General features: G+C 33.1%; 1 protein-coding gene across 1 annotated transcript; it reads right to left on the bottom strand.

Moving 5' to 3' along the window:
* Nucleotides 1-261: 261 nt before the first annotated feature.
* Nucleotides 262-2473, bottom strand: LOC131037226 (protein HOTHEAD). The gene is made up of 4 exons (XM_057969295.2): nt 2317-2473; nt 1551-2201; nt 590-1412; nt 262-482 (listed from the first exon to the last, which is right to left on the bottom strand). The coding sequence occupies exons 1-4, from the start codon at nt 2411-2413 to the stop codon at nt 440-442; spliced, it is 1614 nt and encodes a 537-aa protein (XP_057825278.2). The 5' UTR covers nt 2414-2473; the 3' UTR covers nt 262-439.
* Between the last annotated feature and the right edge of the window lie 11064 nt (nt 2474-13537).

The following is a 13537-nucleotide window of genomic DNA, read 5'->3' as shown; positions in this document are numbered from 1 at the left end:
TTTTTTTTCTGACCATCAATACATATCTAACAAAGACTAAATTTTTCATTTAGTTCTTATTTCAACAAATCTTTCATGTTAGAATTTGAAAAATAAAATAAATAGCCATACCTTTAATGCATTCTTAAAAACTTAATTTTCATGAATAAATTTTATTGTTGATATCCAACCACCTATCTTACGAACATGAATCTAAAAAATATGTCATTAGCAATAATTAAATAGAAAATATGAAAAAATGAATTGAAATCCTCAAACCTTGCCCCATTTTAGAATATTATCAAATATAATCAACAATCCTTTACATAATGATAAAGTACATTATCAATTATTTATGTAATCTAAAATTACATCACAAACGATATTATTTTGGATAATGTCTAATGAAGAATACAATATATAACATTTTATTTTGAAGATATTATAATTTGTAGAATTTTTAGTTTCCAATGCGTTCTTTGAGGATGTGAAGTCCCATATACCTGCATACATTAAGAAAAAAAAGATTATCATTAAAATGATATATTAAAATTTTTTAATAAAAATCTTTTCTAATAAAATAATCTGTATTTACTAATAAGAATATTACCGTCCAAGCATCATAGTAGTGGCTTGTGGATTTGTTCCTGGACTATCCTTGAAAATAGAATTGTCAACAACCCTTAGACTATCAACCCCTTTTACATGATGCATTTTATCAATTACAAGATCAATTTGACAGCCTCCATGAAAATGCCATATTGATGAACGTGTATCTTTGCAGAACTTGGCCAAGGCATCATTGTCGGATGGATTTTGTGGTAATGCCGATCCACTATATTGAAGCATCTTTGAGTTCCCACTAACATTAAATGCAAATTTTTGAAGAGATGATGTCATGCTAATACGAGTCAATGTCTTCACACCAAGCATACATTCTTTTAGATCAGAAGGATTGGAATAATAGTTATATCTCACAGAAGGGACATCTCGGGGATCTTTGCTTCTAAGCTTTAGCTCACCTGTTGATAAGGGGTATGCCACCTTACTAAAAATTACACCATAATATTCATTATGTGTGGCATTTATTTCTGTGAAATAGCTAGTAGGCTCAATGTAAATGTTTGAATTGTCTATTATACCTACAATCTGTATGTTACCAAATTCCAAGGGTTTAGGGGATTCAATGATAACTGTTGCACGAGGTGGATCTTGAACCCGTTTTCCTACTAATTTCAAATCTAAATGCACAGCAATATTCAATTTTTCTAGTTCATCTGATGGACCTATTCCACTTAATAGTAGAAGTTGGGGGCTACCTATGGGTCCTGCAGACAAAATAACCTCACTCAAATTTGTTGATTTGTTGGTTGATACTTGATAAGACTTGCCATTGGTGCCGGTGAATTCCACACCAGTAGCCTTCAACTTCCCTGCAACGTTAATCACAATCTGAAAGTCAAAATCTATAGAAAATAAAAATCAGAGTTTGTAATAGAATTTATTCTTTCAACTTAAACAAAAATAAGGAAGATATAGACAGATACAGAATACAGAACATACATACGCACCTGAGGAGGAATCAAAGAGGATTCTGCTGGCTGTAGCATTCAGAAGAACTATAATGTTATCTGGATTTGCATGTTGCAGAAGATCTGCAGCTGTGTGTCTCTTTCCATTGTTGTCAAAAATTGTAGCACTTATCTTGGTTCCCTCCAAATTATTCAGAGTATACCCATTATAAGGAAGCACCCCAGCTTCTAAAAGCCCATCCCGGACTGCAGAACTCCACACAAAAAGCTTGTCTGGCTTGAAGGCATTCGATTTCTCCACCCATTCATATGACTCATTTACAATCTTCTCATCCCATCCCATATTTCGAATATATTGAAGGCTTGCCCTGCTGTAGAAGCCAGCATTGACGGATGTTCCACCTCCCAGAACCCTTCCTCTCGCTGTCTGCACTCCATCTTCTGTCACAAATCCCTCAAGTTCATAGGGATAATCACTGGCGTTGCCAAAGACCTTGTAAAAGACTTTATTGTCTGCAGTGACGGGATTTCCATAGGGAGAGCCTCCCCTCTCCAATACTAAAACAGTATAATTCTGTGACAGTGTTGCTGCCAGAGGACATCCAGCTGCACCTCCTCCAACGATAATGTAATCATACGTTCTCGCAGCCGCCTTTTCAGCATCTGTTGTCATAAACGAATACGGATATTCTGCGGACATCAAAAACGTACATGTTACATAAGAAAAAGATATGATCAAATTTTTTATGGGTATTTCTCTAAATGTAAATTGATTTCAAGCAAAAGCTTTAAAAAAAACAATGACCTGAGTTCTGCGCTGCCTCCACGGGACAAAGCAGGTGATGATGATTCGTAAATAAAAGCAGACATGAAATTAAAAAGAATACAATCTCCATTCTCATTTGTAATCTAGCTCCTCGTATATAGTCGAATTCAAAACGAATCTAACTGCTGAAGGTTGTGAATTGAGGTGAAAAATGACCGAATTTATAGATGATCCGCAATTACGATCGTTGTCTTACTTCTCGTGACAATTCACAACACTATTTCGATTGAGTAAACTTACGAAATACGGATCCTCATGGCTACTGCTCAGGGCTATTCTTTGACATTATCCAGTTTAATTGTCAAAGTTAGAATTTGAATAATAAAAATCTGATAATTACTTAAATATGAATACGAATAGAATATAGAAATTTTTTTAAAATTTAATCAACCCAAAAGTATTTTGTTACAGAGATTTACAAAACATTTAAATATAACGAAAACAGCCTAAAAATAGGAAAAAAAAACCAGAAAGAACTACTATATGTCCCTTATAATTGTTTTCTAATATAATACGCCACTAAAAAAAATAGTACCTTGTATTTGACTAATAATACTTAAGTTAGTACCTTGTATTTGACAAATAATACTTTTCCGTTAATCATTTCAAGAGATCTATAATTGTTCTGACGTATTTGACGAGATAAATTTGGAAAGCCTTGAGAAGTCTGCAACTACCATTCAGTTCTTCTAGATTAAACCCGACTTAGAAGCCGTAAAACTATTGTCAATCAACCAATATGAGTTCATCTTACCAATACTGCAAAACGTTTGTAATTCTCTGGAAGAAGGATGAAGCATGTTTGAAAAGTCTCAGCCTTACCGTAAGCTCTTTATTTTTTACTTGTAATAGTCAATCAAGTAACGCTTTTTCTTTGGATAAGAGGGTGGAAATGGATAATATGCATTGATTTTTTACCTTCGGTTGCAAACTTTCAATTTACTTCTCATAAGAATAAAGAAATCGATAATATGGATTGATTTTTAAGCATATGTTTGATATTTTGGTTTATTCGTTTAATTGAATTTAAATTATGTATAGCAAATGGAATCTATGAAAATTAAGATTTTTGTTTTGTAATTAATGATGTGTTTAAAATTAAACATAAATTAACTCATTCATTTTAATTGAAAAATACTTGTTCTTTTGAATTGTCATTCAATGAGAATTTAAATTTTAAATTGTATCTAGAAGGGTTTGGCTACGGATAAAATTATGGGGATGACTAAGATAAGGATGAAGATAGTTGTGATGATGTTGAGGAGATTGTAAAAGTGAATAGAATAGTACCTATCATGTGGACAACTAGGAATGAATCTTAGACCCTTTCCCTCAAGACCAACTCAATGCCCTTGTGATGAGTTCTAGTAGGAATGTTTTTACCATGGTAAAGCTTATCAACGATATGTTTGATGAGGATATGAATGATTTTCATCAAGGTTACAAGATGTAGGAGTTGAAGTGTGGCTTCCTCCTACCTATATCTATGCTCAAGTTGTTAAATGTCATGTTTAGTTGGTATGGAGGTAAAGTGAATGTGATACATGCTACTAAATTAATTATTATATAGAACTAGGTTTATGTGGGGCTTTTGTTATTGTACAATGGTCTACTTTTCTAATCTATAATGTCATTCATCCTATGGCTAGCTCCCTTATAAGTGTTGTGATTTTGAGATGTGAAAATTTTTAATAGAATAATGTGAAATTTTCTATGCAAGATATCTACTTAATTTTTTTTCAATTGTGGTACCAACAATTTGGTGGTTGAAGTTGGTTGTATCTCTGTAGTGCCTAAACTTCTTTGGGAGGCTAATGGTTTTGAAACACTATTTAGCCTCTCTCTTTGGTTTTATGAGAAGAGGTTGATGAGTTTCCTACTTATGATACTAGAATTTATTGATGTATGATTTATCTCTAGACTATATAATTAATGTAGTGACCTAATCCAAATAAACAATACAAATATAATTCCTAACATTTCACATATTCTCATTATTTGAATTATAAAACTATTGGGTCCTACTAGTCAGTCAAATATTTGACAAAGAAAATTAAAATTAACTTTTATACATCAACGCTATTATTATAGTTAAAATAAATATGAAGAAGAAACTAACAACATTCTTTTGATAATCAGTAGTAAATAAAATGCATGTATTAATATCTTTCCTATTAATTGTAATTATAATTGCACTATATTTAAATGGTTTTATAGTACAAGAAGTTATAATATCAATTGTAAATAAAATCAATACAATTTTTTATATATATAATGAACCTCAAATCATGAGACCACCTTTTAAAATCGCTAGGCTTTTTGTCCTAGGATACTCATGCTCAAAGACAAGTGCTCAAAATGGATTTTAAAATAACTGTTGACGAGTGTACATAATTCTTCCAAATGGAAACACCAAATTTTTTATATCCTACAAAGATAAATTAGGCTAACCAGACACAACTACTACTTCATATTTGAATGTTGTAATATCCTCCTTATTTGTTGCTTGGAGATGTCTAGATCTTGGTAATGTTTTCACTTTGTATCTAGGGATGAATTAGTTGTACTTATATTTTTCTCCATAGTGACTATTTTATGTTTCACTTTACTATGTTAATGGTATCCTCTTGACTTATGGTGTCTATGGACCACCCACATGTTTGAGATGAGGATACCTCAACATATTGGTCATTGATGTTATTTATTTGAGATGAGTGCATGATTATTTTCCAAGTTCCTTTCAAGGACATGATGTGTTATTTTGAGATAATATTTCATGTAAGGTGCACTAGAAGGTATTTTACCTGATTTTCATGATCCTTCAATTTAATAATTTGAGAGTTGTTGTCAAATGTGGATTAAATGTGATTATTTTTTTGATGTTTTGAGATATTAATATTCATGTTGAAATAAAATGATCATAATATTTAGATTAGTTAAAAGAAATAAAGTTATACGTGTGATGTTTGACCACATTGGGTAATTTTTCCATGCTTCTTCTATTACGAACATGCACAGGTACACTTGACATTTGAGGAGTGCTTATAGGTACATGATATTGACTTTTCCTGGCTCTATAGGTTTGAGCATAACTTCATGGTGGTCATATCAGAGGTGTCACATTGTTTGTAACTACTAGCTCTAACCCATTGTATTTAGTTTGAGTATGATTCCTTGTTATTATGTTTACTAATTACCTCGATACAATGCTTGGAAATCTTCTAGAACCCTAAGCCCTTCATTGATGTCCAATAAAGAGTGCTTCTATTTTTTTTTGCTAACTTATATTTCTTGTGAATAAAAGTGAAAAAATGAATTTTAATTACTAAATCTAAGAATTTTCTAATTTAATGCTAGAATAGGCGTATATTGATTTAAATGGAAAATTTGAATGCTACATACAAACAATAAGTTTAAATGTATGTTTTGGGTCCAAAGGTGAAATTATAAATTGAAAAATGTTAGTTTAATTATCATATTTAAAAATTGTGAGTAGTCTTTTTGCAGTTAAAATAAAAATAGAGTTCATTTTAATACTTAACCTATATTTGGAAGAAATTGTGTGCAAAGAAAAACCTTCTTTTTTCTTGAAGATTTGATTCACAATTTGGAAGAAAAAATGTCAATTTATTTGGATGACATAAAAAATATTAGGATATGAATGTGGAAGGTATAATACTACTACATAGATTAAATTTATTTTTGTGTGTATGAAGAGTTTCCAATTTGAATATTTAGCCAAAATTGAGGTGACTCCCTCATTTCTTATCCGTTTCCTTTGGTTATTGTTTTTCAATGGTTCGAAAAGGTAAACTTGAGTTTTTTCCTCTATTTATATAATGCAAAAAAATTATTCTTAGTTTATTTATAATATTTTGGTGAAAATTCTAAAATATGGGATTATTATGCCTATTTTTTCATAAAATGATGAAAATGTGAATTTTATGTTGAAAACGAGTGTTGGGAACCTTTAAACAAAAGGGTATTCTTGAAATTTTACATTTATAAATTTAAATAGTTTATCGATTCTGAAGGATTTTGATAGAGTTTGAAGAAAATTGTTAGCTCTTAAGTATTTTTAAAAAATGTTGAAATTCTAATTTTGATGAAAACCTAGCAAACAGGCACTCTGTGACATGAAAAGTTTGAATTCTTTTTAAAAGTAGAGACAAATAAATTCGTCCAATGCTAAAAACTAGTTTGGTGGTGCCCTGGGCAAGTACCACGATGAATACCGAGTTATCGACACCATGTGTAGAGACTTTTTCTCCTCTTTCCTTTAGGACTTAGTTTGATGATTCCACTTTGCACACACTCACAACCTATCATTTCATAATAAACCTGCCCATTACCATCGTGGCTTGTTATTTATCTACCTAAGATACGCCCACCATCCATAATAAACCCTTTCCACTCTTCTCTTTGACCCATATGAAATCAGATCCTATCTATAACTGGGGGCATATCCTAAACCCAATGATGGAAGTGGAACCTTGGCATCACATATTTTAAGGAGCAACATCTTTTCCTTCCTTCCTTCTTTCCCCACAAAATTTGTGATAAAATATCACTTGCATCACTGATCTGCAATAAAAAAATTTCCCTTCTTTGTAATAAAGTATTAGTTTCTTGGAATAAGTCAGTTTCAGATGAGACACAAATAGTAGTGAGCTTTTAACAAATCAATCTTTTCGTAGACTTTGACTACAATGGGAATTTTCAACATTATTTGTCCTTTATCAACATGGCAAGATTATGACAAGATCAAACAAGTTAACATATGTGGAAAGATACACTTATAACTTGAGGATTTTAATTTATGTTGGTGTCAAGTCTTTGATTTTTTATTGATTTTATATCCAATATGTCTTTGACTAGAAAGGAAAGGATGAGGTATGCTCACCTATTTGCTATTTGTGGATTATCTCTTAGTAATATTATGGCTTGTCCAATGATATGAGGATATTGTGGGTCTAGTTTGAACTAGGGAATTCCTTGTTTGTAAATGTTTGATCTCCAGAGAAATGTTACGATGACTATCTAGGTCAAACCTATATCTGACTGGTCACAATACATTTTCCATAATAAGCTTAGTGATGATAATAGCACAAGAAGATCACTCACGTCCATATATTCTACCTTTCATCCCCTTTTCCCAATGTGTCCTCCATCATCCTTCATCACACCTATGTAGTTTGGAATCACATGACTGAGTATAATGAGATACCAATCCATTGCTAGAAGCCCTTTGCCTATCCCTCCTAGTAGTAGTCTATGACCCCTGCCTATCACTCCCTACTCTGATGTGAGGAGGAAACACTACCTCATAAAGGTTCCTCTAATAACCGATCTCACCCTTAGCCCTGGGATAGTATGTGTATCCTAAACCATTGTCTCACTGCTATGTGGCCCTAGCTATCCTAATAACCTCCTTGATGATAATATATCGCTTGATGGACCTATCTCTCTCATCATTGGCCTCCTCTAGTTGTTGCATCATTATCACCACCTCTCCAGGCTCCAATCCCTCAATAATCTCATCTTTCTCATCCCTCTCATTCTCTCCCCTTGTAGGATTTTCTCTATCCTCTCCTTTGTCACCTTCCTATAGGGCATCCTATCCCTGATCATGTATCTCTGCATGTGCCTATACCTATATCTGCAGTCATGTTGATTATCCTCCCATGCCCCATAGTGGTCTTAGTGGCCTACCACCCTGATCTCCATCCCCTCCTTATTTGTCTCTATATCCCCTACTTTCCCTCCTCCCCCTCACTATCCTCCTGGCCCCTCCTCTTCTTCATTTCCTTTAGTGGGTAGATGGAATGAGCAAGTCTTCGAGTGTCATCGCTAACCCAATGTAGTCAAAAATCCCATTTTCACCTAAATCTTAGGCACGATTTCATGATGTTTCATAATCACATGGCCTCTATAAATTTATCCTCATCACCGCTTAGCTCTATCTACAACCCCTGTGTCACAAGGTATCTCTCCCAAGACTCTAATAGAGCTAGGTACTCCTACAGTCATACCAACAAAAGTGCATCAGCTCTATCAGTCCAAAGAGTACTAATATTTATTACATGGTGTTGCTCATCCTATCTTATCCTAGTGGTACGTATATTTATCACATGGTTCTACATGTCTATCCTATGTTTATGGTGCTTATGTTCATCGCGTGGCATCAAATAGTCAAGTTTATCCTAGTAACACTTATGTTTATCACATAGTGCTTCTTACCAGGCTTTACCTGAATAGTGCTTATGTTTATCACATGAAGCTATTGAATTTAGTGTATATGTTTATCGCATTGAACTTAATCCAATCCTTTCTAGGGGCACCTATTTGAGTTTATCATTTTTATAATTTATCCAATTTGTTGCAGATGTTTATCACATTGTCACTAATTATTGCCTTAACCTTATCGTCACTGGGCACCTGTTTGAGTTTATCATCTTGTCAATTTATCCAATCTACAACTTATGTTTATCACATCACTACTAGATTTTGCCCTAATTTTTGGCTACCCAACATATACGCGTTATGGGACTTCTATAGATGCAAAGATTGCATATACATGTTTTGACACACATACGCACCAGTGTTTAACATAGACACGGTTCTAGCACCTATACTGAGTTTTATCTTGCACATACGTCTTTTCATGCACATATACATGACCTAATACCTACACACATATTTTGATGATGCATATGCTATTACAAATGTATTATAGGTTGTGGAACCCTAGTTGGCAATGCTCGCCTCTTGGTGCCTTTTTCCTACTGGTTGATCTTTTTTGAGTCCATTTTTCACTTGCTTATCCATGTCATCCTATCCTTGTTCCTTCTACCTTTTATTTCTTTTAAAGAGATTGTCTATAATTTTTGATAAATTTCTCACTCAATATCTCAAGGGGTCATACCACTCTCGTACCGAGGTAAATTTTGTATCAGTTAATCTTTTTTTCTTTGATCCAGCATGACAAGTTGCATTGTCTCAAAGAGGGGCAAAATGTAGACAACTAAAATTTTCCTAGCCTAATTAAATAAATATTTCATTTATTTAATTGGTCCTAATTCTTCTATTAAATAAATAGATCTTTATTTATTTAAAAAATTCATTAGATTTTTCCCTCAACAACACTTCTCATTAATCTCATAATTTACGTTTAACCACCCCCTTCATATTTTCCCCTTTTTAAAACCTACCATTCAATCTGAGCTGACCATTTATCCTTTCACCACTTAATCCTATACCTCCATTTCTAGGGTATTCTCTATATAAGAGGATCCTTTCATCCTTTCATGACCCTGACTAATGCAATCATATCCCTAACTAATGTGAATCCTAGCTAATGCAATGATATCCCTAACTAATGTGAATCCTAACTAATGCAATCATATCCCTAACAAGAGAATCAATCTTGAATGCGACCTATCATACGATCAAGAAATCAAGCATCGACAAAATCACAATCCATTCTTTGATGAGCTCTTATGCACAATACAAAAATTGAGAGAAACCATATCAAGCAAGATTAATGGATATAGGAAACAATGGAGATCAAAACCTACTAAGCATGTGAATAGTATAATCTTTCATGTTTTTGATATTTTACATGTTTTAGGTTCTTTACTAGTGTATTATGGATTTGAACTGTAGAACTAGGTTTTTATGTGGTTGGATCTTTGTTGGTTTTAAAATAGTTCATCATTCCATTTTCACCTCACACAGTTACAAGTTTGCATAGATGCTTGAAGGGTTCTTATTGATCTATGGTTACTCCTACATGGATTTATTTGGAAAATTAGATCTAACATTGATTTTTGTATTTGACTCTTAGAAATCCAAATGCAATGCTTGATTATCTCTGTTATGGATGATACAGATGTGGGGTTGAATCTTGTAGTTATTTGAGATTGAAGAAACAATTATTTCTTCTTTGAGATGTTGCATATCTGCTAATTTGTAAATTGTCTAATGAGAATTTGGTTTTCTAGGCTTTGTTGTTGATCACCATTATTACATTGGTATTTTGATTGTAGTAAGAAAATTATTTGGAATACTTGATATAGTTGTTCATTTAATTATTACTATTGGATTATGGTGCATGAGAAGCTATGTTCGCCCTAAGTGGAGTTTTGGTAATGATGGTGTTCATGAGTACATGTATAACTTAGTATCACTTTCGATTACATAATGTGTTCTATCTTTATTTTTTCAAGATTTTTATTATAAATTCTTGTGGTTGCAATGTATTTTCAGGTATGGGCAATATTTGATTAGAAAATGGATGATATTTTGCAATGGGTTTTGGTGTCTTGTGAAGCTCTTAGATTTTGCCTTTATATTACAATGAGAGTTTGACATCTTTGGTTCTATTAATAAAGGATCTACATTTATATCTTCTTGTTTTGGTGATCATGGTTTGAATCTTCCTTTTAGGAGCTCTTGGCTGAGTTATTTGATTTTGTTGGGGAAATGGACAATGAAAAAGATGATGGTTTACATGATTCCTAAAGAGCTTGGTCAGTGATGTAGATTATCATTTGATGGTATATGGTTATCTTCATTTCATTTGGAGATGGCGACATCTTGGTGCCATGGATGACTCTTGAGTCTTTGGTGAGGTGTTCTTAGTCCTATTTGGTATTGAGTATTAATCATTTTCTTGTAAATTAATGATTCTTAGGGTTATATTTAAATTTAGCATGTATTTATTGATGGATGCTCATGGTGACTAGAGATTCTTGGGAAAGACTATGGGATCCCCTATTATTTGGGATCATGCATTGATATGGTTACTCTTTGATGAGGATTTCACTAGAAAGATTGAGGAGCCTACACTTGGTTATAGATGTGAATCTATGATAGATCTAAAGAGAATATTTTTAATTTTGTAATATTTTATTGATTGGTGTTGTATGCTCAAGAGATTATTGTTTCCCACTCTTAGTGTATTTAGCAAATGAATGATTTGAGAGGTATTTCCCACCCAGTTATCAGATGCATTTATTATTTGTATCTTATTTTCTCATTCAAGTAAGTGTTCAATATAGAAGTTTCAACGAATAATTTAGATAAAGATTCATCATTTTATGCATTTCCTTTACGGTGCAGCAACACCCAATGCACCATCAGGCCTCTATGAGGCAAATTATGATTTTTTTGTGTTTTGAAGGATAGAGGTTGTAAATAAGGTATTTTAAGACCATATGTTATGTAATAAGGTCATTGAGACCATTGGATGTTAGGTCAAGTCATATTAGGGTCATATTGTTAATATAGCTAAAAAATTGTCAAATTCTTAAAAGATATCATTTTACTGGCATGTAAGGATTTTTTGGATCTATTTGGACATATCTAAGTGAATTTGAGTCATGGTTTGGTCTAGGATCAGTTTTTAGACAAAATTTGCTTATATTGTTAAAAATTATCAAAGGCAACTTTTTGTGGTTGAGAAGGTAATTAGGTGTTTGTTAGTCATGTTGGTTCAAAAGGTGGTTATATAAATTGGGAGGCCTAGGAGGAATTAAAATAGGCCCTTCCCAAGATAAAAAAGGGATTGGATGAAAGATATTGTATGAAGAAGACAAAACTAATAAGGAAAGCATTGAGTTTCTGAAATTTCTGAACGTAATAGTTTGTTCTTGAGTGTGTTTCTCTATCAAAAATTGGTCATTTGACTTGGGAATTTATTAGAACTTGTGTGCACATAAATATAGTTTATATTTATTTTTGTCTTATCTGATTTCATTGGGTTTTTAAAAAGTTATAGTCATTTTAGTAAAAACTGTCCAAACCCTACCCAGGGCTGGCAGCAAGCATAAAAAATGTAAAACTTTATTTATATCCAATGTAATACCACAAAAATGGGTGGAAAATTATATTATACAATGATATTTAATTTTAATTCTTTGTAGGGCTCCATGAATCAATTTGCATGTTCCAAAAGAGGAGGATATGATTGTTCTTCTATGTCTCAGTCTAAGAAGACAGGATTAGATGGTGTTGGAAGGTGAATCAAGAGAAAGGAGGGCTTGTAAAGGTTAGTGAAGGCATCGAGTGATGTGGGAGGGACCCCTGGGCATGATCCAAGTGTTAGGAGATCAAGATATCCAATTTCTATGGAAGTCTATGATTGTTCCCTTTTTTGTGTTGACTATCACAGTAGGACAACAGTTTGAGTTTTTTCATTTTGCAAAGTTGAAGAGTTTCATTGTTGTTGAGTATGGTGTTGGAAAGAAAGTAGGGAAGCCCTAAAACAGAGTTCCCATTATTTTAAGACAAAATATTATTCAATAAGCCAAGGAAAATTGACTATCCACATGTACAATTATGATTGTCCTAAAGCATGTTTTGACTGTCCTAAAAATAGTGAATCCTCAATAATCATTGTTATGTCATTTTGGTTGGTTAAGGGGGTAAAGAGACATGTGTAGGAATTTTGTGAAGTCTTTGAAGGTATGTACAAGAGTACTAATGTTGTGATTATCCATTTCATAGTAAAATTGGAGATTGGAGTCTTAGTGTGGGATTGGTGTTAAGCAAGAGACTACAAAGGGTGTTGATGGTGTTTGAGTGTGGACAAGTTATCAGTGGGGTCTAGTTATGATATTTTGTTCTATTTGAGTATATACCATTTCTTGGTTGAGATTCAATGAATAAAGAGTGTCTCTTGGGGGTATTGGAGAGTTTTGAGAAACTAGTAGTCTTGTGAGTTTGAAAGTTTATTACCTATTGAAATAGGTAAGTTGGGAGAAAGAAAACCCAAATTGGAGTTTAGTGTTGGATGCTCTGCATCAAAATGGTATCAGAGGAAAGGGAGTAGGTTCCTTGAAGGTTGAAAGAAGGAAGTTTGACTAGTTGAAGGTAAGATGCCTCCAAAAGGTGGATCAATAGCTGTTATGGAATTGAAAGCCTTGAAAGAGAAGGTTACATCATTGGAAGTTAGAGATAGAAGAAGAAGAACCAATGAAGGTTAGAGTGATAAAGAAGAAGAAGAATGTTGGGATGAAGTCCCTCAAGAGGTAGAGTTGGATCCAAAGGAAGCAAGGAGAGTTAGGCTCTTGAAGGCAGTTAAGGAAAGTGACCACAAAGCCAAGGAAGATCTATCCATGTATGGTGGTAAAATGGATGAGGAAGAACTTATTGATTGTATTCGAGCATTGGAAAATTATTTTGAATGTAAATAACT

Source organism: Cryptomeria japonica, chromosome 7 (assembly GCF_030272615.1).
Source record: "Cryptomeria japonica chromosome 7, Sugi_1.0, whole genome shotgun sequence".
NCBI lineage: Eukaryota > Viridiplantae > Streptophyta > Pinopsida > Cupressales > Cupressaceae > Cryptomeria > Cryptomeria japonica.
Note: the sequence above shows the minus strand (reverse complement) of the source record. Positions and strands in the feature narration are given on the sequence as shown.

Excerpts from the sequence above, each read along its gene's own strand:
- LOC131037226 (XM_057969295.2), bottom strand. The coding sequence starts at position 2,413 with ATGAGAATGGAGATTGTATTCTTTTTAATTTCATGTCTGCTTTTATTT. Across the intron at positions 2,202-2,316 it reads GGAGGCAGCGCAGAACTCAG|AATATCCGTATTCGTTTATG; the intron begins GTCATTGTTTTT and ends TGATGTCCGCAG. Across the intron at positions 1,413-1,550 it reads CCTCTTTGATTCCTCCTCAG|GGAAGTTGAAGGCTACTGGT; the intron begins GTGCGTATGTAT and ends TTAACGTTGCAG.